We start from the raw sequence: 27,621 nt of genomic DNA, 5'->3' as shown, positions 1-27,621 counted from the left end.
AATTCTCACCAGAAACCATGGCAACCAGAAGACAATGAAACATCTTTAAAGTGCTGAAAGAAAGAAATCTATAAACCTGGATTGTTTATCCAGTAAAAACATCTTTCAGGAATGAATGCAAAATATAGACATTTCTCTGATAAGGGAAAATTAAAAGAATTTATTGCCAGAAGGCCTGTATTACAAGAAATGCTAAAGGAAGTTCTTCAGACTGAAGGAATGATACCAGAGGGAAACTTGGATCTTCGGGAATGAAGGAAGAACAGGAGAAATGGTAACAATTTTAAGTTAACATGAAACATTTTCCTCTTAATATCTTGAAAGTACATATGACTATTTAAAGGAAAAATTGCAAGATTTTCTTGTGGGACATTTAATATATGTAGATGACAATTATAACGTAAAGGGCAGCAGGAGCGGGGGTGGTAAATGGACCTATATGTTTTGGTTATGTTGTTGTTTCTACATTTTATGTAACATGGTATAATATTAACCCTAAGTAGACTGTGAAATGAAAAAAAAAAAATACCAAGGGTGCCAAAAAAATGTATACAAGTGGACACTTTGGTCAACATTCCTCATGCAGTAGTTCACTGTAATCAGAAGTGTCTGGAAGCTGACTGTAACCACTTTGAGCACCTCTTGTAATTGCAGAAGTCAAACGTGACTTGTATTCATCTTTTGTTATTGGTATATATTGAGTATTACAATTTTAATATAGTTTTCCTTTCTTAAAATGCATACAAATTTTTTGGCATCCTCTGTATACGAGGTATGACAATTATGTTCACGAGCTCATTCTAGAAAAAGTGCACCATACCTCATTGTTGAATATCACTACTGTCCCTTTGAAGTACTCCCCTTGGGAAGCTATGCACCCATGCCAGTGCATAGTCCACCCTTCAAAGCAATTTTGGAACTCTTTCTGGAATGGCGATCAGAGTTGTTGTCATATTACATTTGATGTCCTGAATGTCATCAAAATGCCTTCCTTTCAATATTTCCTTTATCTTCAGGTAAAGAAAGAAGTCATTGGGGGCCAGATCAGGTGAGTAGGGAGAGTGTTCCAATACAGTTATTTGTTTACTGGCTAAAAACTCCCTCACAGACAGTGCCCTGTGAGCTGATGCATTGTCGTGATGCAAGAGCCATGAATTATTGGCGAAAAGTTCAGGTCGTCTAACTTTTTCACGCAGCCTTTTCAGCGCTTCCAAATAGTAAACTTGGCTAACTGTTTGTCCAGTTGGTACAAATTCGTAATGAATAATCTTTCTGATATCAAAAAAGGTTTGCAATATCATTGCAACAAGTTTGTAAATTAATTGTCAGACCTTGTATATTTATATATATAAATTCTAGAGTAACCATGAAAAAAATGTAAAAAAGTAGAGCTGAAAAACCAATAGATACAGGCAAGTTAATAGCCCACCCCCCTCTGCCTGAAGATGGAATTGGGGGAGCTGCAATTTCGCTCGGCCTCTATGTGCATTACCCAAAGGCCAGCAGAGCCAGTGGGCAAAGATGACAGCTGACTTGGACTCCAAAGACAATACTTTGGGAGAAGAGGGGGAAAAAAATAAAGACAGAAATATAACCTCTCTGGCATATCATAAATGACCACAGTTGGGCAGGGGTCCAGCATACTGTGAAGCCAGATGGGGGCTGCTGTGTCCTGAACACTGGACTCAGAGTCTGGAGACCTAGACTGAAGGGCTAAAGGTGCACTGACAAGCTGTGTGACCTCAAGTAACTTGTTTGACTTCTCTGGGCCCCGGATCCCTTTGCAAAGTGAAGGAGTAGGGTTTACAGCAAATTCTTAGTAATTTGCCTCTCTGGAGGAAAGGGACAATTGGACATCCACAACTCTGACTTTGCTTTCATCTGTATTGGTAAATGGTGGGCTCCCACGCTCAGAATGAGGCCATTGCCCACTCCATCCTCTCCCAACTTAAGTATATTTACATCCACTGGCTTTTTTTTTTTTATTTAATTTTTAAAAAAATTTCAATTACAGTTGTCATTCAATATTATACAGAGGGTGCCAAAAAAAGTATACACATTTTAAGAAAGGAAAAAACTGCATTAAAATTGTAATACTCAGTATATACCGATCACAAAAGATGAATAAAGTCATGTTTGACTTCTGCAATTACAAGAGGTACTCAAAGTGGTTACCGTCAGCGTAATTGTAATATAGTTTTTTCCTTTCTTATGTGCATACATTTTTGGCACCCTTTGTATTAGTTTCAGGTGCAACATAGTGATTAGACAATTATATAACTTACAAAGTGATCATCCCAATAAGTCTAATACTCATTTGACACCATACATAGTTATTACAATATTATTGACTACATTACCTATGCTATATTGTACATCCTCATGACTGTTTTTGTAACTTGCATTTGGTACTTCTTAATCCCTTTCCCCTTTTCACCCTTTGGATGAAAACTTCCCATCTTACAACCATCAAAATGTTTTCTGTATCTTGGATTTGTTTGTTTTGTTTGTTCATTTATTTTGCTTTTTAGTGTCCACATATAAGTGAAATCATATGGCATTTGTCTTTCTCGGTCTGACTTATTTCACTTAAAATAATACCCTCTAGGTTCATCCATATTGTTGCAAAAGGCAAGATTTCATTCTTTTTTATGGCTGAGTAATATTTCACTGTATATATGTACCACATCTTCTTTATCCATTCCTCTATTGATGGACACTTAGGTTGCTGCCATATCTTTGCTACTGTAAATAGTGCTTCAATGAACATGGGGTGGGGCGGGGCATGTCTTTTTTAATTAGTGTTTTGGATTTTTCTGGATAAATATCCAAAAGTGGGATTGCTGGTTGATACGGTAGTTCTATTTTAATTTTTTGAGGAACCTCTAAACTCTGTTCCATGATGGCTGCACAAATCTGCAAATCCCACCAACAGTGCATGAAGATTCCCTTTCCTCCACCTCCTCACCAACACTTGTTGTTTGTTGATTTATCGTGATAGTTGTTCTGACAGGTGTGAGGTGATATCTCATTGTGGTTTTAATTTGCTTTCCCTTGATAATTAGTGATGTTGAGCATCTTTTCATATGTCTGTTGGCCATCTGCATGTTCTCTTTGGAGAAATATCTATTTAAGTCCTCTGCCCATTTTTTAATTGAATTGCTTTTTCTTTTGGTGTTAAGTTGTGTGAGTTTCTTGTATGTTTTGGATATTATCCCCTTATCCTATGTATCATTTGTGAATATCTTCTCCCAATTACAGGTTGTTTTTTCATTTTGTTGATGGTTTCCTTCATGTACAAAAATTCTTTAGTTTGATATAGTCCCATTTGTTTATTTTTTCTTTTGTTTCCCTTGCCAAGGAGACACATCCAAAAAGATATTACTAAGAGCGATGTCAAAGAGTTTACTGCTTATGTTTTCTCCTAGGAATTTTATGGTTTTGAGTCTTACATTTAAGTCTTTAATCCATTTTGAATTTATTCTTGTATATGGACACCCACTGTTTTGATTCCTGTCTTTATGTCAATGACTCCTAAATATACATCTGCATTTAGGCTTCTCCTCTATGCTCCAAATGCATATATCAGCTACCTATTAAGCAGCTCTACTTAGCTATTCTACCAGCACATCAACATCATAATGTTCTAAACAAGTACCTTTCAAAATTTCATAGGTATCAGAATTGCATGAGAAATCTTGATAACAATGCAAAGGCCCAGACCCTACTCTGCTTCAATGAGTCTATGCCTCTGTGCTCCAGGTAAATCTGATACCTACCCAAATTTGAGAAACACATTCTAAACAAAACCTACAATCTACTCCCAAGCTTTCTACTACTCCAACCAGTTCCTTTCCAGCATCCCCCCTCCAGAGAACGGCACCATCATCCATCCACAGATACTGGGTATCATCCTTGGACCTTTGTCACCCTTACCCCTAAGCATCATCTACTATCAAGTCCTTTTCATGTTACTCCCTTGATCCCTCTGGGTTTCACTCACATCCCCACCAACCCACAGCCTCCTGACACCTCTTCTTTCTTCTAGTGTTGCCTCTCCCACCCATCCTCCACACTGCAGCCAGGGTAAATATTTAAAAAAAAAATTTTTTTTTTGAGATAGTTCAACTCTCTAGAAAAGTTACAAGAATGCTACAAAGAATGTCTGTATACTCTTCGTCCAGATACCCCATTTTAACTCTCTACAATTGTCCAGAAAGGCCCTCTGATGGCCTTTTACTGACCTTTTAATACCCTGTTATCAGACGTCTCTAATCCCCTTCAATGTGGAACAGTTGCTCAGTCTCCTTGACTTTTATGACCTTGAAATTTCTGATGACCATAGGCCAGGTGTTTAACAGAATGTGTCTCAATTTTAGTTAATATGATATTTCCTCATGATGAGACCCAGGTTATACATTTTGAACAGAGTATCTCAAATGCGATGTTTGCTTCCTGTTACGTGCTACACAATGTCCTGTTATAGGCAGTGTGAACTTGAGCCACTTGATTCAGATGGTGTTATCAAATTTATCTGTAAAGTTACTTTCTCCTCCTTTGTAATAAATATTTAGGGGGAAAAAATTGAGGCTATGTAAAATCCTGTTGCTCTCCTCACTTTCACCCAAGTTTTAGCATCCATTGATATTTCGTAACTTAATCTGATAGTCACCACACAGTGATTTTCTAATAATATCATTTTTTCCACTACTGGAAAAATGTTCTCTTCTCTTCCTTTATTTATTCATTTGTATTCATATCAGTGTGGACTCCTTAGTTCCTATTTTAGTCAATAGGTTATTATCTGTTACTTCATTATATATTTTGAGGCTCAAATTATCCATATTTGGACATTGAGAGGACCTTCAAGCTGGATATTGTGTTCTTTTGACATGCCCCCATCATTCGTGGATTACTTTCTTACTTTCTGGCACAAAAAGATACGTTGGGATCATCTTGTACTTTCTCTGCCCAGGCCCTGGAAGGGGCCATTTATCTAATGACTCTTGGTTGCTTTTAGTGTAAAAGAGTATATAAAATCCAAATTCAGAGTTTTAGGTGTACTCTTTGCTACACAGGTGTCATTGCTTTGAGGCAAACTCAGCTTATATTTATTTCTCTATCTTTTTATGTGTTGACAACCATGAGTTCATACCAATGCCTTCCATTTTAATTCAACACCACGTAATTCACGCCGGCTTTAATGCTTCCACATTGTACATCCTTTTCCAACAGCTCCCATTATTTCCAATATAGTCCTCAATGTCCTCGTATATAGCTGCTTTTCCAATCTTGCTGGGCTTTCAGCCCCCCTCACACACAGGTCTCAATCTCTGCTAGGGCTTGCCTCCCTTGCTCAAACATCTTCCTTTATTGGGCCTGCTAAATCGCTTTTTGGTGAAAGAAAAAAGAAAGAAAGCTGAGAAAGTATATTTTTGTTTTGCTTTTAAAGGACAGAGGGGAAGAGATTGGAAGAAAAAGGCAGGAGAAAAGCCAGGTTACTTTTCTAAAATGAAAATCCATCACCTTTGAGCTATGTGTGTGCATCTACCATGTTTCCCCAAAACTAAGACCTAACCAGAAAATAAGCCCTAGCAGATTTTTCAGGATGAGATCCCCTGACCATAAGCCCTAATGCGTCTTTTGGAGCACAACTTAATATAAGACCTAGTCTTATTTTCGGGGAAACAGTGTGTGTGTGTGTGTGTGTGTGTGTGTATGTGTGTGTGTGTTTGCACATGCACTCACATGCACGCACTCACACACACAGCCCTTGAATGGCTTCCTATTGCTCTAAGGCTATAAACTTCATCACAAGGGTCCAGGAGGCCATGCATGATGTAATCGCTGCTGACCTTTCACTTTCCCCTTTCTCTCCAAATGCCAAGCACAGGGGACCTGTCATCTCCTCTAAAATTCCATCTTCCCTCTTGCCACAGGGCCTTTGTATGTGCTGCTTATATCTCTCAGTTCTCTAACTTGCCACATGCACTTGGGTGACTTATTCTTCAAATCTTTGCTGGTGCACCATCTATCTCTTCCTCTGGAAGCCCTCCTTAATTTCCCTAGATATAGTGAGACTATTTTGTTATTTATTGTTTTATTCATGCTCTCACAGAACACAGTGGCTCTTATCTCAACTGGGAATTATGCACTTATCTGTATATGTGTCTGAGTAATATCCTCTATCCACATTAAATTTTGAGTGGTGTGAGAATACCAACAATGTCTCTTTTTGATCATGAGTGTGCCCCTAGCTTGTGGCCCAGTGGCCCAGTATTGGTACATAGTAGATGCTCAATAAATATTTTTTCATGTGAATAATTTGTATTTTTAGAAACATAAAGTGTTTAATCAGCAAATATGGTAATTTTCTCTATTTTGAATGAAAGGCTATAAACAAACCATGAACGAATAATATGATACATATGGGGAGGCAGGTGACCGTATGACTGTGAAGAATTCTGAAAGCTCCTAGGTCTAAGAGTTTATAAGCTTTATCACTTAGAAGAAATACAAATTCACAAAAAAGTGATGCAAATAATGTGTACAGGAAAATAATGTGGGAGTCTTTACCTAAGAAAATTTTAATATAAAGCATATACGAATTGCATATTTGGCTCACATCATTATACGGGTGATTCAAGGTCATTAAAATGATAGTCCTTCCAAAGGTGGCATAGAATTTCATTCAAAATTCAAAGGTGAGTATATACACAAACGTATGTGTGCATATTTTAGAACTGGATAAGTGATTTTAAATTGCACTTGAAAGAAAAGATATTTGAGAGGAGCCATGAAAGCTTTTTTTTTTTTTTTTTTTTTTTTTAAAGAGAATGAAGGATGACTTACTTTACCCAAATAGTAAAACTCTTGCTAAAATTATTATAATCAGAATAATACAGACAATATGACTTTCACTAAAGTTAAGAATCAGAACAATATGGTTTGGCACAAGAGTCAATAAACAGATCAATGGAGCAGAATTGAGAATCAAAACATAGTTCATATAAGGAACTTAATATATGCCAAGGATGACATGTGATTCAATAAAAAATGGACAATGTATTTAATAAGTGGTGCTGGCATGATGATCTATTCACCTGCACGAGAACAGAGTAAGAATATGTATCCAATACATATTCAAAAACAAATTTGACAATAGTCCTTGTGCCTATGGACAAGAGATGGATAAATAAGCAATAAATACTACAATAAATAGAAACAAACTACTGCTACATACAACAATATGAATGAATCTCACAAAGAGAATGCTAAGTAAAAGCAGCCAGACACAACATATGTGTATGGTTCCACTTAAGTGAAGTTCTAGGACAGGCAAAACAAACCTATGGTAGAAAAAAAATCGGAAGAGTGGTTGCCTCTGGGTGTGGGGTAGAATTGTGAATTGACAGGGGAAGGACAAGAGGTAACGTCTCAGTGTGAATGTCCTGTGTTGTGATAGGAGTTTGGGATTCAGGGTCATTCAAATATTAGTTCTTCCAAAGGTAGAACAGAATTTGATTCAAAATCCAAAGATGAGTGTGTATACAGATACGTATGTATGCATGTTTTAGAACTGAATAAAGTGATTTAAAATTGCACTTGAAAGAAAAGATATTTGAGAGGAGGAGCCAAGTTGAATGCAAATGTTTAAGGGTAATATGTACTGATGTGTACAACTTATCTGGAAATGCACCAACAAAAAAAGAAAGAGGGATAAATGGAGAGAGGGATGGAGAGTCATATGGTAAAGCAAACATAGCAAGATATTAATTCTAGAATCTACGTGGTGGGTACATGGCTGTCCTCTGTAAAATTCTATCAAGTATCCTGTGTGCTTGAAATTTTTCAAAATAAAATCTTGCGAAAAATAAATAAATTTCAGTCTATTAAATATTTAAATATAGAATAAAATCCCAACAAATAGTACAGGAAATTTAAAAAGCATTTTATAACCTTGGAGTGAAGAGATCTTTTAAAACAAATTAGAAAACTCAAGAAGACAGAGGGAAAACAGATATTTTTGACTACATGAATATTAACCACTTTTGGAAGCCAAAGGATATCATCATAAACAGTATCAAAAGAAGAACAGATGGGGGAGGGGGACTAATTGTATCATATGGCAGACAAAGGTTAGTGTCCCTAATATAACAAGACTTCCTACAAATTCCTTAAAAAACAGAACATAACTTGACAGAAAAATAGATAACGACATGTAAAGATAATTAACAGAAAAGGAAACATGAATCCCAGTAATTGTGTGAAAAGACATTAATATCCCTAGCAGTCAGTTGAAAATGCAAATTAAAACAAAATGAGGTATCATTTCTCATCTTTGGATTGGCAAATTTTTAAAGATTGATCACCTCTAGTGCTGGTGAGGATGCTGGAAGATAGGTGCCATACACTCCTGGTGGAGTGTGACTGTTTACAAACTTTTAGAACAGCAACCTGGCAGAAAGAACATCCAAGAGACATACAAGACAGAAAGTAGTACTAGGCATAATATGATTCCATTTTTATAAAAAAGTTTTGTTTTTTTCAAATTTTGAACAAAGAGAAAAATGTAAAGACATACCTAGATGCCTGGTAAAGAAAAATACAAAGAAATAGATGCTTTGGGCCAGGTAAACCATGGCCTAAGTGCTAAATCTGGCCGGTCACCTCGCTTTTTATGGCTCATGAGTTAAGAATGGTGTTTATACCTTTTTAAAGGGGTACATTTTAAACGGTTGTGTAATTTTCTACATTATACCCTCATTTTGACTCTTGGCCAGCAAAGCTTAAAATTTTCACCACATGGCCTTTTAGTTTACTGACCCCTCCTTCAGGGGAATGTAGTTTCTTACTTATACTTTTTCTCTTATTTCTTTGTATTGTTTTCATTTTTATAATACGCATGTATCACCTTTGCAAGTTTAAAGAAAAGAGATAGGTAGGTTGGTGCTACAGTAATTGGGGTTTTTTCAATTTATTTTTAACCTTTTAAACTGTAATTACTTTTGCACCAACCTAATAGATCAATCACTGTGGATGCTGTTGGGAATGGGCATAGGTGACAAGAGGAAACAAGGGGGACAGTCCAGGTGAAAGAAAATGGTACCTTGGAATAGGGTGGGGGCAGAGAAAGAAATTGACAGATTTCATAAGAACCTATAGGAGTTAGTGAGGGATTGGACATGGATGGTGAAGCACAGAGAAAAATCAAGTCTGATTCCTAGGTTTCAGTCATCAGTTGAGTGGTGCAATTACTGAGATGGAGAGAGTGGGGAAGGGAAATTGGAGAGTAAATCAAGTCCTCTATTTTGAACCTGTGAAAGTTCTAAATGGAATTGTGTGACGTAGGCAGTTGGACATAGATGATTAGAGTCTCTTGGGAAGTGGAGGGGAAGGCAGAGCAGGAAACACAAATGTAATAGTATTCATGATACAGATGGTGCTTAAAGCTATCTGGAAGCAATGGAAAAGGAGGAGAGAGGGGGACCAAGAGTCTACCTGGTGACACAGTGCCAACCTAACAGGAGCCTGTTCCCTACTGACCGATGTCTCTGATGTCACTGTCCAGTTGTTTGGATTCCCCCAAATCAACTGTTTCAAAATGTCCTCTTCCCATGTGCCAAGAAACACTCTGGCTTCAGAGTAGACACTAACAGCCTGTGGCCAATTCTCCCAGATGGATCGTTCTCCCAGAACCTGGCTCCCCCAGTGGAGAGATGAGTTCAGGCCCCAGTCACTCGCAGTTTGGCCCTGCCTGGCATAGGTTCCCAGACATGTGCAGCTACCTTTTACTCATGCCATGCTTTTACCTGTGAATGCTAGGAAGGACTCACCAAGGAGCTAGTGTAGGTGGGGTCTGAGGTGTCATCCTGGAGATAGCGGGAAAGGCCAAAGTCAGACACCTTGCAGACCAGGTTACTGTTGACCAGAATGTTCCTAGCAGCCAGGTCCCGATGCACATAGTTCATCTCAGCCAGGTACTTCATGCCAGCGGCAATGCCCCTGAGCATCCCCACCAGCTGGATCACCGTGAACTGTCCATCATTTTGCTGTAATAAGACACAAGGGGCATCGGAATCAAGATGGGATTCAGTGGTTAAACAAAAGCTGAGGTGCCACGGCCTTGCTGCTAGTCAGCCTCTGTCCGCGCTGGGCCAAGCGGCTCACTGCCTCCTCCCTCCCCTGCTTCCATCCTCATCCCTCTCCTTGAACGCTGTGCTCTCTTCTCCTTGCCAAGTCCTGTCAATTTCATCTCCAAATTACATCTCAAATTCATCCACTCCTCTCCTTCTCCACTGCCACCATTCTAACCAAGTCATCGTCATCCATCACCTATTACAGCCTCTCTGCACCTGCCCCCTCCCCGAGAATCCATTCTCTACACGGCTGCTAGAGCCATCTTTGTAAGACATAAATCAGGGCACGTCACTCCCTAGCATAAAGCTTTCTAATAGCCTCCCATTGCATTAAAAAAAACAACAACAACAACCTTCCAAATTCCTTAGCATGGCCCACGAGACCCCATGGGATTAGCTAATGCCTCACCTTATATGGGTGTTTCCCTCACACCTGTCTAAAGCCACAGTGACTGGCAACTTTTCAATCTTTTCCAAACCAAGCTCTTCCTGCCTGAGGGACCTTATATGTGCTATTCTCTCTGTTTTTCCCCACAGTCAATACTTGCCCTTCAGGTCCCCACTTAAATGTCATTTCCTCAGGGAGGATGTCTCTGTAACTCGTCCCCTCTTCCAAATATAATTAGCCTTTCCTTTTTTTTAACCACTATCTTTCAGTGTATACTCTTATTTTTCTTCTTAGCACATATCACAGGTTTTAGGTGTGCGTGTGTGCACACACCTGCCTGTCTGTCTATCTCTGCTGCTTGACTCTAAGCTCTTTGAGGATAAGAACCCTTCCTCTGTATTCCTTACCATTGTATTCTTGGTGCCGAAATCTTTAATGTAGGTAGAAAAAGTTCAATAAACATGGGCTGAATGAATGACGGGTACATCTCTCCCTGTTTCCAGAATTAAATGTTAAGGCATCTTCCTTGGGTACTACAAGGGCTATTGGGGTAACCATACCAACCTCATAGGGATCGGTGGTGCAGGAGAAGTGCCCACACAGTGTCTGGCACGAGGACCCTCCTAATGAATGGGAGCTATTGCTGCTTCTCCTCATGCCAACCTGTGGTGCTGCCCTCTCGCTAGTCATCAGTGGGCTCAGTCTCTTGGGTGGATGCCTCCTCAATGTTAGATGACAGACTCTTCAGTGAATGAATATGTGCCATCCTCCTGCCTCCCCAAAACCCCTGGGTCTGAGCTCTACACACACTAGTTAAATCAGTAGATGCTGGGCCATGCTGCTAAGAACACATTTCCCATCTAGTCCAGTCCCAGCTTCTCCCCGAAGAGCTCTGACTTGTCTTCTGTAAGTAGAGCATGGCTCAGACATTGAAATGCTCGGAATGGGGGAGAGGTAGGAGAAGGCAGACAACCCAGGGTCTAGTCTAGTTACCTGAGCACAGGCCCCGGACAAGGCAGTCACTTCCTCTGCCCTAGTGTCCTCGTGTGAAATGCAGAAAGCATAAACAGTATGAGGAACTCCCATTTGTTGAGTACCTACTGTATGTAAGAGGGTACACAAGACACTCACGTGTATCACCTCAGTTAAATATATGTGGGACACATCATTGACACACGTGCTCTGACAAAAGCATTTTCTATGCAAAAATAAGTATGGAAAATAAAAGAGCTGTTATAAAACTACACTGGTTATTAGCGAAAACCCCAACAACAGAAATATCTAACAATGACAGCATGAATTGCTGAAGGCTCTATTCCTCATGCAAGACTGCAAGCTTGCGTTTGTGTTCCAGGGTTATGCCCCCGATCAGTTGAAGGTGTGGAGCAAACTGACACTCCCTCCACTCCTTTCAGAGACCCCTACCAGAGGATGACCCCCAAAAACACTGGAATTGATACCCCTCCAAATTCCAGGCTGTTTCTAACTCAAACTTGAATCATCTCCCAACTGTCCCAGAATGCTTTCTCTACAATATTTTCTTCTAACCAACTCCAAAAGAAAGTGCAGAGCTATCTTTTGGAAACTCTGATGGGTTTACAGCACATGGTACCCCTTTGTGAGAGCTGGGTGTGCCACGAGTGAGGCAAATTCTCCTTACTCATGAACTTCAGGCAGCACCTCCTCAAGAATTAGCCAGCCTTTCACTAGCACCATTCCTTTTCTCTAAGTAGTTCTCTGGGGATCTGCCTCCCCAGAAAGCTGTCATGCAACTTCAGTATATTAGAAACTGTATCTCAGCGTAAAGTCACAAGGGTCATATTTTTTCAGTTCAGTTTTGTTACTTCCTCTCTGTGAGTGTAGACAACACTCTGTGGTTGAAAACGAATGTCTCCCTCAAGGAGCCAACTTGTATATAGATGTTAGGGGAGAGGCCCTTGGAGTGGTTGTAAACCACGTAAACCGCATGTTGAGAAGAGCAATGTTGAATGCATGTAAAGCAATGTGTCTACGTCCCTACTTTAGTCATTTAAGTCTTCATAGAACTGCCTTATTGTCTGATTTATTTTAAAATTTAGATCAATCATCCTTAGAGTTTCTAGGGTCCACAAGAGCCAAAAAGTGGTTCAAGTCCAAGCTTTGGAGCCAGACAGACCCGGGTTGGATCCAGACTCTGCCGCTCCCTAGCTGCGTGTTCTTGGCCAAGTTAATTAACCTCCAGAGCAGTGATTTCCACATCTTTAAATAAGATCATAGTGTCCACTCTTCATAGGACTTTGCAGTGGTTAAATGAGATGAGACATGTGGACGGGCTTAGCTCAATGACCAGTAAATACTAAGACAGTAGCAATGGTTGCTGGTATTATCAGCAAAGCCACAATGTCTCATAAATCATCTGTCCCATGTACCTGGCCTGCCTGGTGAGAGACTGAGCACACATGGGGCCAGAACTGTGGGTTCCTCATGGCTGCCTGGGTGTGTGTGACAGACATCCTAGGATTGTTGCCCTTGGAGAATATAGTTTACAGGTTGGCAGCTGTAATAGCCCCTCCCCCCAACGGTAGTGTAGATCGGAAACTAATGATGCAGGCCTGAAATTTGGATCGACTGATCAACAAACATTGATTTCTTCCATTACTTGACTTTTGAATGGCAAGTCATACATATGTGTTCATCTTTAATATTCGTTCTGTGAATGGCAGACAATAGTATGTTGTTTTTACAGAGAAGATAAAGGAAGTCCAGAAAGTTTAAGTGATCAGCCTTAAATCACTCTGTGTGGTTTTGGCTTATAACAAGAATCTAAGTCCAGAACAGAAAGTTGCATCTCTACTGACATTCCGTCTCTGATCAATTGGTAATGGCTATCTCAAAGGCTGTGTGGAGAAGAAAGCTGTGTATAAGCTTCACAGGAAAAGAAGCCATGATTGATTAATGATGTCTGCCATGGCCACAGAAAGTACAGACACTCGTAGCCCATATCTGCTACACTTATCTGACTCTTTTAATTCCTGTCCAGTGCCTTTTCCATTGGAATATGTTGACTTTGTGATGGCCAATGAATTTTCTTTACGATATGCAGGGGACTCACATATCATGATAAGACAGGGTCATGCCCGTTGAGTTCATAATCTTGGTGAAACTTAAAGATATAAACATATTAAGATTTTTCTGACATGTTCAATGGTTTTATGTTCAGTTCATTGAGATAACTCCCCAGGAAGAATCTCCAGTGTTATGAACATCAGCATATAAAGATAAACAAGACAAAAAATAAAAGATTTTTTTAGTGACTTTGGGAAAAGATCTGCCATGCTGAGCAAATGGTAAAAACACAGCACATAGAAGAAATACAGCCTTTGTGAAGTGATTTAAACTTTCTTCCTTATGAAGTGCTTTCTGCTGAAATTGCTTTTCTGAAAATTCACTGAAGCCACTTGCTGGTCCTTTTATTAGACAGGAAGGATTTAGGTTTTTCAATGTTCATTGACAAATCCACTTCAGGAAATGAAACCCTTATTTGATTTGTTTGAAGAGAATGAATCATAGATTTTTTTTTTTAACTGAAAGAAACCTTTCAAGATCATCCAGCTCAATGCCTTTAGTTTATAGATTGGGAAATTGAGTTAACAGATTTGTTCAAGGCCACCGGGTGACTCATAGCAGAGCCCAAAGCAGAACCTTGGTCCCAGGACTTCCAATCTGGTGTTCTCTTCCTGACATCTGTGTTGCTGTTGTCTAGCTTCAGCCCATGAATGAGCTTCCCTGATGATAAATGTCTCCATTTGACATTGCTCGGTGACTTCTAAGAGTCTTCCAGTTGTGACCATCTGTAAATGAACCAGCAGCAACCACAAAGCCACGTTTTAGGCACAAAGGACTTACAGAACATGTCGACCTTCTTGGATAAGGCATAGGACATTGATGAGCTTCAGGGGTTGTTCCTAAGATTATGGGAGAGCTACCAAATTATATCCCCTGGCTTTGAGTGCCAAGAAGGAAATATTTAATTATAGATATGCATGCTGTGTAGTCCATGGCACAGCCATTAAAAAAAATGGATAGTAATGAACTTACTGAATGTGTGGTTAAAGAATAATGCTGTTTCTAATCCTTCCAGAACATGAGAGATTCTAAGTTCTGCAATGGGAGAAGCCATGCCTGATGTGCTCACCTCTCAGACACTGACCCACAGCTAGAGCTGGGGCCATTCTCCAAAGACTCCACATCCAGTGTGAAAGGACCGGCTGGAGAGGAGGAAACACCTTTACAAATGGAAGACTAACCCTTTTCCTTTCTTCTCTGAATGGTGATCCTAAAATTATTCTACTTCCCAGAAGATGGACCCTACAAAACTAAATTGATGACCTAATTTTTGATTTTATCAAGCAGCAGATACATCAATTAATGTTGCTATGCTCCAGGGTTTGGTAGTAAGGTTGAAATTAGATTTATAGATTACCTGCCTCCATGCAGTGCAAGCAGTCAGAAACGCTTCATTTCCCTCTCCTCCTGGCACTGCCTGTTCTGGCCGTTCCTTTCTGGCCATCCTTTCTCCTCTGTTTTCCTGTGTTCCATTGTTGCCCCAAGTTTTTTGCCCACCACCTGGGCCTCATCATCATGAAAAATACTGTTGTCCAACATTCCCCCATGCCCTGGGCCCCAAATGGAAACAGCCCTAAGCAGAGCAACGGTGTGGGGCTTTGATTTCCCGTGGGCTCCTGAGAATGAATCTCCCTGTTCCCCGCATGGACCAGGGAGAGAGTCTGATCACAGTCACCATATCATGCTGGGGCTCTCTGCAAAGTACAGGCAGATGGCAGCTTGGAAATAAATGACTCTTGAAAGGGTCTGTTTCCAGAAAACCCTTTTTCTTCTCACATCGCCTTCTATTCACTTTTATTTGACTGTCTTCATGAGAGCTCTGATCGTGAATGAATGAACCCAGGAAAGCATAGTCCATACCCTGCTCTGACATGAGAGGTCTGGCTATAAGGCCGAAAGACCAGGCTTACTCTGGGTGACCACATTTCTCCTGCCACTCTCAAACATTTTGTCCCAGAATTGGTTATATTCGTGTTTTTCATTCAACTGGCATTTACCAGGCACTCACTGTGCTAGGTGCTTGGGTGTCAAAATACAAGGCATAATCCATACCCTCAAGGAGGCTGTGGCAGGAAGTATGTGGGGCCCACAATCCACGTTTGTTGCCCCCCACACACACACACAAAAGCACTACTGCCTAATGACCCAGAAGAGGCAAAAAGTGTGCTTGCCCTACAAAGTTAATTTCAGTGTTGTACAAAAGCAGCTCCTAGATGAGTCCCGCAGCTGCCCTTCCACACTGCAGCCACTGAGCTCTACACTGAGCTTTGGCGCCTCCATGCAGCTACTGACAGATTACCAAATGGCCACGCCAGCTTTGGCCTTTGAACACTCTATCCCATTGTTTCATCAGCCTACCTGCCCTACTCCCCCACCTGTCTGGCAAATCCCTCCTTCTCCAATATCAGATAAATTCTCTCTCCTATACAAAGCCTTCTCTGGCTTCCCCAGGAAGATGTCAAGTCTTTGCTTATGATACCTCTATACTCCATGCATAGAAACAGATAGTATCATAGAGGCAGATGCTTGCTAGAAGCTTTGGACGCTAAGGTCCTCAGGGGCAGGACCCTGGGTAGAATATTGCAGTCTCTGAGATGGATATAATAGGACCTCCCATCCCTTATGTGTAAGAAGATATCGGGTTGTGGTCCTTCATTAAAATATGGGCCTTGTTTCCTCTCCAAAATATGGGGGCCCATCATTATGATTGAAGTGATGTTGTATGACTTCTGAGGCCAGGTTACAAAACAGACACAGCTTCTGCCTTCTCCTCCGGGATGCTTATTTTTGGAACCCAGCTTGCTGTGAGGAAGCTCAGGCAGGCCACGTGGACAGATGCCAGCTGACACCGAGGATGCACCACAAGACAACTGAGTGATGAGCCTTTGGATGATTCCAGGCCTCAGTTCTGAGCTGCCCCAGCTGACACCCCATGAAACAGAGCTATCGTTGCCAAGCCCTGCCCAAATTGCAGATTCATGAGCAAAATAACTCACTGTTGTGCTAAGCCACTAAAGTCTTGGTGTGATTTGCTACATAGCATTAGAGCAATGTCTGTTTTATCTCTATAGGCACAGCACCCAGCACAGGGTGTAACCAGAGCAGTCACCCCATGAATGTTTCAACGACTGACTGTACAAATGATCCTTTGATCTGCAGCTACAGCTACTGTTTGATAGCTTTGGTGACACGCAGAGTCTGCTGCTTGCTATTACCCTGAAGTCCATGCTCAGAAGACCTTGCCCTGTTGTTTGGTGCTGCTCCCTGTACCCTTTGCTCTCAGGCTCCCCTGAAATCCCCGGCTGAGGTTTCTGTCCAAGGCAGGCCTTGCTCCCCGGCCTCTGCTCGGTCAGCTTCCCCTCCCTAGATATCAGCATCATGGCCATTCTCACTCACCCCTTCTCTGAGTAGCTCTGTGATAACCCATAGAAATGAAAAGGGCTCTAATTTGGCTCCATTTGGGCACACTAACAATGACCTTTTACAGATGCCCCAGCTACAGGCCTTCAGATACCCCCACCTGTACTGCAGGTTGAGTGGGAATCACATTCTTCATCAACCCCAGAAAAGACTTGTGGGTGCTGGTGTTCCAGTCTTCCCCTTTCCTGCCCAGAAGCACCTTCTCAGAAGGCAAGTGGCCAGGCTCAGAAAAGGACAACTTGTTTTTATCTCTGAACTGCAAATGATGAGAGCTGGCTGGGAGGGGAGGGCAGCTGTACTGGGGAAAAGGCAGAGATGGCCACTGGCATTCTGCATGAATCATACAGCAACTGAAAGTCTCTTCAATCTCTGTGATTCATACAGATGCCAATGGTCATTCTTTGTCCCCTTCTATTCATTCTCACTCATCCAACAAGCATTTATCAAGGCCCTACACCATGACATCCTCCTATCGAGGGGTCCACAAGCTCCTCATTCTTTTCTTTTAGCAACAAATGTTAACCTTGTGAACACCTCCGATACCCTCCCACATTTCATCGGGTGATTCCTGAATGGCAGGTTATCCTCACGCAGACACTTCTCCCCAGCCACCATTCCCAGCATCCACCAGTGTTAACATCATCCATGCCCCTGAGCTTCTCTTACCCTTAGGAAGGAATCCAAGGCGCCATTCTCCATGAACTCTGTGATGATCATGACTGGCCGACTCTTGGTGACCACGCCCTCCAGGCGAATGATGTTGGGATGATCGAACTGACCCATGATGCTCGCTTCACTCAGAAAGTCCCGACGCTGCTTCTCCGAGTAGCCAGCCTTCAGCGTCTTGATGGCCACATAGATTTCCCTCTTGCCCGGAAGTTTCAAACGCCCCTTGTATACCTCTCCAAACTCTCCTGCAACAAGAATGCAATTATTACCTGTTTCCTTCTCAGCCTGAGGAACCACAAGGGGAGGCAGCTTATCAAGAACAATGGTGCTCAAGATGGAATTGTGATTAAAGTGGCAGCAATGGAAATAGTGTTTTCTCATTGTAACTATGATGTCTGGGCTCTAATCAGTTCATGGAAAACAAAGAAGGAATGCTAAAATATGTTCCGTACCTTGGATCTTAGAAACAGTTTGGGTAACTAAAGTGCAATTTCAGAATATATATGAGTTTACTTTTCCCCACATTTGGCTTTTCATTTGTGTCCCAGTTGACTAATTGAAATGAAAGGGTCAGGTTCACTTTGGTAGAGTCATAATTCATTTTTAGCAGAGCTTAGTGTAAGAATGTCCAGGGGCTGGGAGATAGGTTCAGGTTTTTAATCCTCCGAATGAGATGAATAGCGTTTATGTTCCTACATTGTCCTAAAAATGTTTATGTCTGTTGGGTCCCCCAGAAAGCAGACACTGAGAAGTCAGGAAGGGAAGTTAGCAGACACTGTGCAGGCTAAAAGGGGGATGGAGCAAGATTGGCCAGAGTCCCAGATCACCACACAGACCTGACGTTAGGAAAAGAAAGGAGGACGTTAGGAATGGACAAGAAGAGCCCCAGATTGTAATGCAGACCTGGCTGATGCAGACTTGACAGTCTCATCTAATCTAGTGGGAGCTCCAGGGTACAGAGCACCTACTCCAGAAAGTTCCAGGTCCTCGCATCCCACTGTGTTCAGTCACTGGCTGGACTGTCAGGAAGAGCTAAAGCAGATCCTGAAGGCACTGCAGCTGGAGGCTGGCAGCTGCCTAAATTCCTGGCAGCTGAACAGCACGTGGCTTTCCCCAGCAAACACAAGCTCAAGACCTCCATGGGTGCCACAGCATTTAAACATTTTTGTAGTAAAATCACCAGGAGTAAAAACAATCTGGTGACACTATTTCATAACTGCATATAAAAAAAGCTGTCGAATCTGTTAAATGTACTTTCAAAGTTATTTTATGATTTAACTTGGTTTTCTAACTTCCAGTTAAAAAACGTGAAGCAGTTTCACGTGAAGCAGTTTAGTATCTACTTGTAAGTGCATCACTGAAATGTGTGTCAAAGGCCTGACAGGAGAAACATGGCTCTCTGCTGGGAAAACTGTCTTTTTTTACTTTCAGCTTCTGGAAGAAAATGACAGAGCACACTGTGAGCAATCAGACAAATTACTGGCCACATTACAAATGCCAGTTAACATCTCCGCTGTGATTCAGTTGGGAGTTCCTTTTGTTTTCTGCTACCAAAAAGATTCCGAAGAAAGCTGCATAAAGGGTTTTTCCTGCAAAAATGCTCCAGAGTCAGTGGAACTTGCTAGAATCTAGGGCTAGAGTAGAGGTTGGCTTAAGCACCATTAGGAAGATTTCAACATGGACCTTATAGTACTAACATATATATCATGTGTACCACTGGTCTTGACATTTATTCACGTGCTGCTTTGGTGAATTGCTCGAAGTCAGGGCACCCCACTGTAGTGCCTGGTACGTGGTAGGCACATCAATAAAAATTGGGGTATCATATTTATTATTATTGGTTTGGCTTTGGCTTTGCACATTCTTGGGTTCTAAAGTGCTGGAGGCTCTATCCATGCTCTACCCAAAAGAAATAGAAGTATCAGTATTTACGTTTTTATAAAAGACTGTTTACTGTAGTATCTTCTACAGCCAAACCCGGTGGTACAACCATAACCCGGGGAATGGTTGGAAATGGCACGGCCATGCTGCAGAATGCCATGAGCTCTTGAAAACTAACAGATGAGTGATATGTACTGACTTCAAAAGATGCCTGTATTATAGTGTTAAGCAAAGGAGAAAAGAAGAGCAAATTATAGAATGTGAGATGTAGTATGTGCCCGTGGGGGTGGGGTGGGTGTATGTATGTAAAGAAAAAGTATAAGTATGATAAAAATTCACATCAAATTTATTTTAACTTCAGATTATTTTTTAAAATGGGTTATACTAGAAGGGTGGGAATAGGAGTGGGGAAGTACAGATTAGTAAAATTAATTTAGTTACTTTTATGTTGTTTGAATGGTTATAATAAGCATTACTTTTGTAGTTCAAATGAATAAAATATAAAGAAAAGTACTGAGCAACAATGACCTGTCACATATGTGAGTATGTATATGTAAATGTGTATGTGAACAGCATATATACATACATATATATATATTCCATCCCTCTGACACCTTGACCTAGTAGGTATTCAATAACTATGAGCTGAATGAATACAAATTGTATATTTGGCAAGTATACTAATTGAAGACTATTGGTATTTCTTCCTTGTTATAATAATGAGTTCTTTTTTCTTTTAGCAAAAAAACCACAGTTGAAAGTTGAGGGGAAAGGTATGCTAATATTTCTTCTTGGAGGAAACATTACACCAATATTTACTGACAACCTACTATGTGCCAAGCATTGTGCTAGGCTCTTTGCATATCTTATATCAATAATCCTCACAATACCTTCATGAGATGAGTATTATTATGTCCATTTTACTAACAAGGAAACTGAGGCACAAAGAAAGCATGCCCCAAACCCCAGAGCTGTGAGTCAGAGCCAGGGCTGCTGTCCATACCCACTCCCTTTCCTGCCATACTGCCTCTCAGTAGGTCTGCTGGGTAAGCAGTGCCACAGAGAACAGACCTGTGTGGATATGAAGTCACCATCCAGGGACCACTGTACCCCAAATGCGCAGGTCCTAACAGTTTATATGCAATTACTATCACAGCAACTCAGTATCCAGGGAACAGAAAACACAACAGAGCTATCTCATGGACAAATGTCATATTCATCCAAAGTCCCTGTCTAGCTAGTCCAGTAGGATCAGAATATTTAGGAATCAGAGTATTTATCAATTTCTGTACATCAGTGTGAGAAATTTGGAAAAGCGCTCCAGGTGAATCTGATGTTACCCACAACACACACATAAATACCCGCAGGTGAAGACTTCCATTCTACAACAGTGCTTCCCAAAGTTGGCTACCCACTGCAACCATCTGGGGAGCTTTCCAAAGGAAAGGGGCCCGGGTCCCACCTCCAGTGATTCCAATTAGTTAGTCTGGGTGCAGCCTGGGCAGGGACATATTTAAAAGCTGCCCACAGGATCAGCTACCTAATTTGTAGGGCGAAATAAGAAACAGGATTCCTTGTTCAAAAATTACCAAGAACTTCAAGACGGTGACAGCTGAGCATTCAACCAAGTGTGGGCTCTTCTGAGCATAGGGTCCAATGTGACTGTACTGGTCACAGGCCATCAAGCCAGTTCTTGCTGCCCAGGTGGTTCTTAAGTGCAGCCAAGGTTGAGAACCACGAATCTAAGCCACTCAAGGATCTTTCACGGGGCTCAGTGAACTGCCAAAGGCCCTGCAATTTTCTCTACCCCCTTGAATTCTTTTGAAAGCAGTGCTTGCATATGGGCCACCTCTCAACGCACTGAGCCCAATGAAGAGGGTGGGTTTTATAGACGTGAGTGGAGAAAAAGAAGAAAAGAAGGAAGAAAACAACAAAAATGTGGCTTTGGAAAGTTCTATCCACATAAAACGGTGTGGCTCACATGATTTTCCTAACTGACAAATATTATTTCATTGTTTAATCGTTGTGGCTGATTGGTCTTCAAGTGTAGTGCGTCTAATACTTTAGCTTTAAATTGCATCCTGTGTGGGGGTATCATCATGCAGTTTTTTAAAATTGTAAAATAAAAATATGCTCTCCTGAGAGGAATTTTCGGGCAGTGAAACTACTCTGTACAATGTAATGGTGGATACATGCCATTATTCATTTGTCCAAACCCATAGAATGTACACCACCAAGAGTGAGCCCCTTATGTAAACTATGGACGCAGGTGATTATGACGTATCAGTGCAGGTTCATCAACTGTAGCAAATGTTCCCTCTGGCGAGGGATGTTGATAATGGGGGAGGTTGTGCCTGGGTATACGGGAAATCTCTGTATCTTCCCATCAATTTTGCTGGGAACCTGCAACTGCTCTTAAAAAAGAAATAAATAAAGTCTTTAAAAAGATGCTCTCCTTGGGTAGAAAGAGATGGGCTTTGTAGTCAGTCACGGCAGTAGCGCCGTGTTACTGCTCTCAGAAATCTGCTCTGCAGTCACTGGAAAGCAGTGGCTTAAATGATGGTGAGTCTGTAAAAATAGCTCCTTTCCTGCTTGGCAAAGAAACAACTTCATGTTCTCCAAGCCCAGAGGTTTTCAAAGCACCAACCGCAAATGAAGTCACTTAATCCACAGTCTTCACTCAGAGGCTATGCTCCACCCTGTAATTAAGTGCCCCCGAGTGCAGTTGGGGAAAACTCTGGCCAGGAGTAGAGGAAGACGTTCACGTCTCTGCCAAGCCCACCACCCAACTTTGGGCACATTACTTCTCCAGTCTCGGCTTTCTCAGCTCTGTACAATAAGAAATCAATGATGGACTGGTGGCCCTTCCTAACAGGGTGTGGAGTTTGTGAGAAAGCACTTTTTGCAAACTAAACTGTTGGAGACACACGTGGGTAGGGAGTAGGGGAGGGTACTGAAAGAGAAAAGGGAGGAAAGTAGGTTTTGGCAGCCTCGTGGGACCTGATGGAAGTTGATCTAAGGCACAGCAGGGCTTTCTGCCAGGGAGAGTGGGGACGTCCTGCTCATGTATCTGGGCTTGGAGGTTGTCCCCAGGGAAGCCTATGGTGCTAAACTCTGGGGACTCTGGCCCTCTCGTGTCTCCCTAGCCTCATAGGGAGTGGGTGGGGGTCAATAGGGATATTGTCGTGATTTAGTAACAAACAGAAAATCAAGACCTTCTAGTGCTTACAACCTAAGAAACTGCCGTCACGTATAATCTTTGATCTCAGGTTCTTGTACTATTCTCAGGAAACTATTTTGCTTTATTGACACCTTTCCCATATTTAGGGCCAGGACTTGAGGTCTGTGGTGCTTAGATTTGCCACGTGAACTGTAAAGAGCTTCCTTTTACAGGAGCTCTCCATCATGACATACATTTTTCATTTCTTCAATAAAAATTCATAATACCTAAAAAATATTTCCAACCAATCAAGCATTGACATTATATTTCAAACAGATGTTTATAAGAATGACGGGGTAGTGGGTGTGCTTCATTCTTTCTGTGCCGATCCTTTACTGACAGGAATTGCAGCTAGCCTAATTTTGGTCTAGCTTGACTTTGATTGGCATGCGTCTTTGCAGCTGACCTTGGAGGCTCTCTTACAGCAAAACCTCCCCATGGCTAGGACCCAGCTCTAGCTGCAGGACAGTTTGATGGCCAGTGGCACTCAGCAGGGGTTCTTAAACTGTGGCTTCTGCCCAGCAGCAGCAGCAGCCCCTGGGACCTTGTTAGAAAAATGCAGGTTCTCGAGCCCCACTCAGACCTCCTGGATCAGAAGCTCAGTGGGTGAGGTTGTGTGACTTGGGTTGTCACATGCCTCCAGGTGATTCTGATGCCTGGCTCAAGTCTGAGAACAACTGCCCTCAAGGCTATGAGCTGAGGGTCATTTAGCCAGTTCCTGTGATTGTCCTCCCAGGCAGCGGCTGAAATGATTGCCTGCAAGTTTCAGCTCCTTGCCAGTTCCCCTGCCCTACCTTCCTTAGCAAAATGAGGAAGAGAGAAAAAATGGTGCAGCAGCATTAAATGCCTCAACTATTAAGTATAAAGTCAGGAGGAAAGAATTTTCAATTTTTGAAAATGAAACATCCAACCTGCCAGCAGGTATTTCAGGCAGTGGCTATTGGCTGTGTGCAGCAGGAATCTACACACACTTACACTCTTTTTTTTTTTTTAGCAGCATTTTGAAGTCACAAACTGCCTTGGGGGGAAAAAGGAAAGCAGTGCTTCTAGTTACTAATTCAAGCTTCCACCAGAAAAGGGACTTTTAAAGAATAAATTGAAACTAGGTTTTAAAGTATGATTTCCAGCAAGTTTTATCACAGGAGCCTGTGCAAGGCAAGTAAGTAGGTTATGGCTGAAGCAGCGATAGTAAAACCAGACCCTGCCCCCAGAGCAGACATTACTAACTGATCACTACCACATTCCTCCTTTTCAGCAGGGGCCCCCTGGCCCCCATTACCAGGCCGCGGGAGTTGGCAGATGAGATGGAACAGCCACACTGTCCATAATACCTAACACCTAGATGGTGACAGCAAACTCTTTTTTATCTTCTAGCTTTTAGTAGTCATTAGGCAACGTCATATCTATATATCACTTATTATTTTCCTAACATAAGCAAACGCATAGAATTAAAAATGCTAAATACCTGGGTCCTCATTTTTGTCCTTCTTAAGGCAGATAACTGATCATATTAGTAGAAGAGGAAGACTAGCTCATGGTACCAGGGGACTCTAGGACGAACATACTGTCCCCAGGGAACGTGAGACAGCCTTTGAAGCACACCAGATACTAAATTCTAGGACAGGGTCCTTATTCCAAGCGAAGAGGCTTGGGCACACCAAACTACTGGATAGAATTTATCACCAGAAGCAATGTCCTGGTGTACTTAGCTGCTCTTTTCCAGAACAATAACCAAAGTGGCAGATAGTATGGGGGTTACATTCACCAGAACCAGATCAGCCATGCCTGGGTTTCAATTCTCATGCTATCATTAACTCAACTGGCAGCACGACCTTCAGCAAGCGATCCTCTAAACGTTGATTTCCTCACTAGTTTACACACACATCCAATGAGTGTTCAATGCATGCCAATTATATTAATTATAAGTACTGAAGACACCTATTTGCTTTCCTCTTCTAGAAACTTCCTGCTGTCACTGTTACCCAATAGGAGGCTATCCTCATGCTACCCACCCTCACTCTAGGAATGAGTCCTGGAAAGTCAGGCTGGCAGGTGGCCTTTCTACCAAATTATCCTCAAAAAAACCCATCCTCCCCTTCAAAGAGGGAAGGCATGGGCCTGGCTGGTCCCATTCCCATTCATACACATCACAAATTCCCTCTCCCAACTCTCTGTACCCAGCCTTCTCACTTCAAGCCTCCTTCTTGCTTATAGTAAGCCATCTGTGGAAATGCTGAATCAGCAGCTGCTGGAGTCAGATGAAGTTGTGTTTATTAACTGAAATACAATTGGCATGTCTTCCCCTAGATGATAGCTTCTCGTGACACCTCTACCTACATTTTCATGCGCTTGACAATCACACTCAGGGCTGCTGCATAGTTATACAGGGTACACACTGCATAATCCAGGAGAGCCATTCATGCCATAGGGGCCCAATCATACATGGCAGCCCTGGTTGAGCTCTGGGCAAGTCTACTGATCAAACAGATCAGAATTATCCAATGCATTGGAATTGACCTATGCCATGATTGTTATTAGTCAGACTCATGGTTACAAAGAGATGATATTCTCCAAAGACACCAGATAGTCTGCTGCCCTCTCTAAAGATACTCCAATTATTTTCACTATCTTCAGAGAGAAGAGGAAGGGTTGGCCTCCGTTCACTCCACTGGGTCACTTTCAGAGCACTCGTGATCTCTCTCCGCCTCTCCCCATTCTCCCAAGCTCAACCCAGTTCTCATTCTTGTTATGTTTTCCCCAAGGATCTACTTTCATTCAATTATATGCAACTAATATTTAACTGAGCATCTGAGGGCTACACACTAGGCTAGGCAGAGGACAAAAAAGGACACTCACGTCCTCTTTCCCCCGTACAACTGTGAGCTGATGATGAAACATGGGCATTAAACAAATAATAACAGAATTATCAATGAATAATGATAGTTCAGACTTCTTGATGGGATCACACTTGGCTCATAGTTATTTTTTTATTCCTTTGTTCAACATCTTCCACAATTGTAGAAGAAACTGAGGCAGTTGATGCCATTCATCTGCCTCATAGTTTCTAGCTTTTACTCTATTGGCTTTTGCTCACCTGCATAACCACTGCTACTCACACTCTGGGACCTGGGTAGCTTTCCTCTCCCTTTAAGATGTTTAATCTTGTGCCCCTCGTTTCTGGCCATGGAATTTCTCCACGCCATGTCTCCCCATCAACTCCAGTCACCAAGCCCACTAGTTGTTCCATTCACCATGTTTGGATGCAATCTGGTTTCGATCAGTTTAGTTACTTCAGTGAAGCCTTTCTTACCACCTTGGATCCCAGCATCTGCCCCCACAAAGCCTCTCTACATTTCTAGGTAAAGCCCCACCACGGGTCTGCATGCTTCAGAAGTCATAGCCACCCTTCCCCAGTCACCCCTCCTAGTCCACTCCAAACACAGCATCTATCAGTTTTGTCTCCCACTTCATTTCTATCACCTACCCTGCTCAGAAACCTACAGGGATTCACCATTTTCTATTGATAAAATCTATCCCTCCGCCTCTGGATCTCTGGAAATCAACTTGATTCTGCAGCCTTAATAATCGATACTTACCCTCAGAAAAATCCCTCCCCAGCAGCCTTCTCTCCTCCTCGTTCTCAGTATGTGCTGCACAGAGAGTCAGCCCACGCAAAGCCTCTCCATCCTCAGGGGCCTCGCAGGTCCCTCTTCCAGGGGTCCTCCTCTGACACCAAGCCTCTCCTTTTCCCACCTCCAAGCATGTGTTGTCCAAGCACCTCATCTTAGCTCTCAATCACCTACCTTCCTCTTGTGGAGTGGCACTGTGTGTCTATGTTAAACAATAACCCATGCAGGACAAGATTGCTGGCATGGAGTGTATTTTCCAGCATCCAGTATAGTCGCAGGCACAGAATCAATGTTTAATGAATGAGGATTGTGAGCTTTGAACTTAATCCCTCCTGCAACAAACACGACCCTCTCCTCTGGCCCTATACTCAGCAGGCATAGGCCGATTCCTCTGCAACGTCTTTGACATAACCTTGCACAGTCTGGAAATGTGTGGGTAAGTGTTCAATTACCAGCTCTCCCAAACACAAAGAAATAAGGAAACACTTGTAACATTTACCAGTTCCCATGGTATAAATACTCCTACCATAGCTGATGTCAAGTTACCAATATGCTGTCACTAAACATAGGATGGAAAGAAATGCACACAATTGGCTCTTGAGAGGTAGTGTAAGCTGGCTGCAGCACCACTGCTGGAAGGTCATATTACTCTTTCTCCTTAAATCATTACATCTTCCTCTTCTGTCTTATTAGCTCATGAGTTTCACAAAAACTTACTTTTTCTGCTAGTTTTCATCCTGGAAAGCTCAGGCCAAAGGTTATCTCCCTTGGGAAGTCTTCCTGACCATCCCCTCCTCTCCACCCAGATGCTGAGCACCGCTCTATGTTGGCCCAACACACCTGTGTGGTGGATGGTGTAAAATAAGGAACACGTTATTGGCCTGTTTGCCACTAAGACTATCAGACCTGGTCGTGGAAGAGTGGTTTGTTCATCTCTGGAATGCCACGTCTAGCATACAGGAAGTGTTCAGAAAAACTTGATGAAGAAACAAGTGAAGGAAGCACAGAGGACTTCTGATTCTTCTTGCCATGTTTTGTGACGATTGTGCTCAGTTTTTGCTCCCTGCTCTCAATCTGCCAGGTGGCAGGTGGTTAAGAGAAATATCGTCAGTTACACTGTATAAATCTTACCTTACAAAATTATTTGTGTTAACTTGACCTTCACACCAG

The 27,621-nt window shown here is 42.0% G+C and overlaps 1 protein-coding gene across 4 annotated transcripts in view; it reads right to left on the bottom strand.

Moving 5' to 3' along the window:
* Nucleotides 1–27,621, bottom strand: part of EPHB1 (EPH receptor B1) — a 420,104-nt gene that overhangs the window by 38,411 nt on the left and 354,072 nt on the right. For all 4 annotated transcript variants that reach the window (XM_019748047.2, XM_074312877.1, XM_019748058.2 and 1 more), the window contains 2 exons: nt 17,719–17,966; nt 9,837–10,052 (listed from right to left, as the gene is read on the bottom strand). In XM_019748047.2, coding sequence (XP_019603606.1) covers nt 9,837–10,052; nt 17,719–17,966 — 464 coding nt within the window. The remainder of the gene's footprint in view (nt 1–9,836; nt 10,053–17,718; nt 17,967–27,621) is intronic.

This window comes from Rhinolophus sinicus, linkage group LG10 (assembly GCF_036562045.2).
Source record: "Rhinolophus sinicus isolate RSC01 linkage group LG10, ASM3656204v1, whole genome shotgun sequence".
Classification (NCBI taxonomy): Eukaryota; Metazoa; Chordata; class Mammalia; order Chiroptera; family Rhinolophidae; genus Rhinolophus; species Rhinolophus sinicus.
The sequence above is the reverse complement of the archived record's forward strand: the minus strand, read 5'-3'. Positions and strand labels throughout refer to the sequence as shown.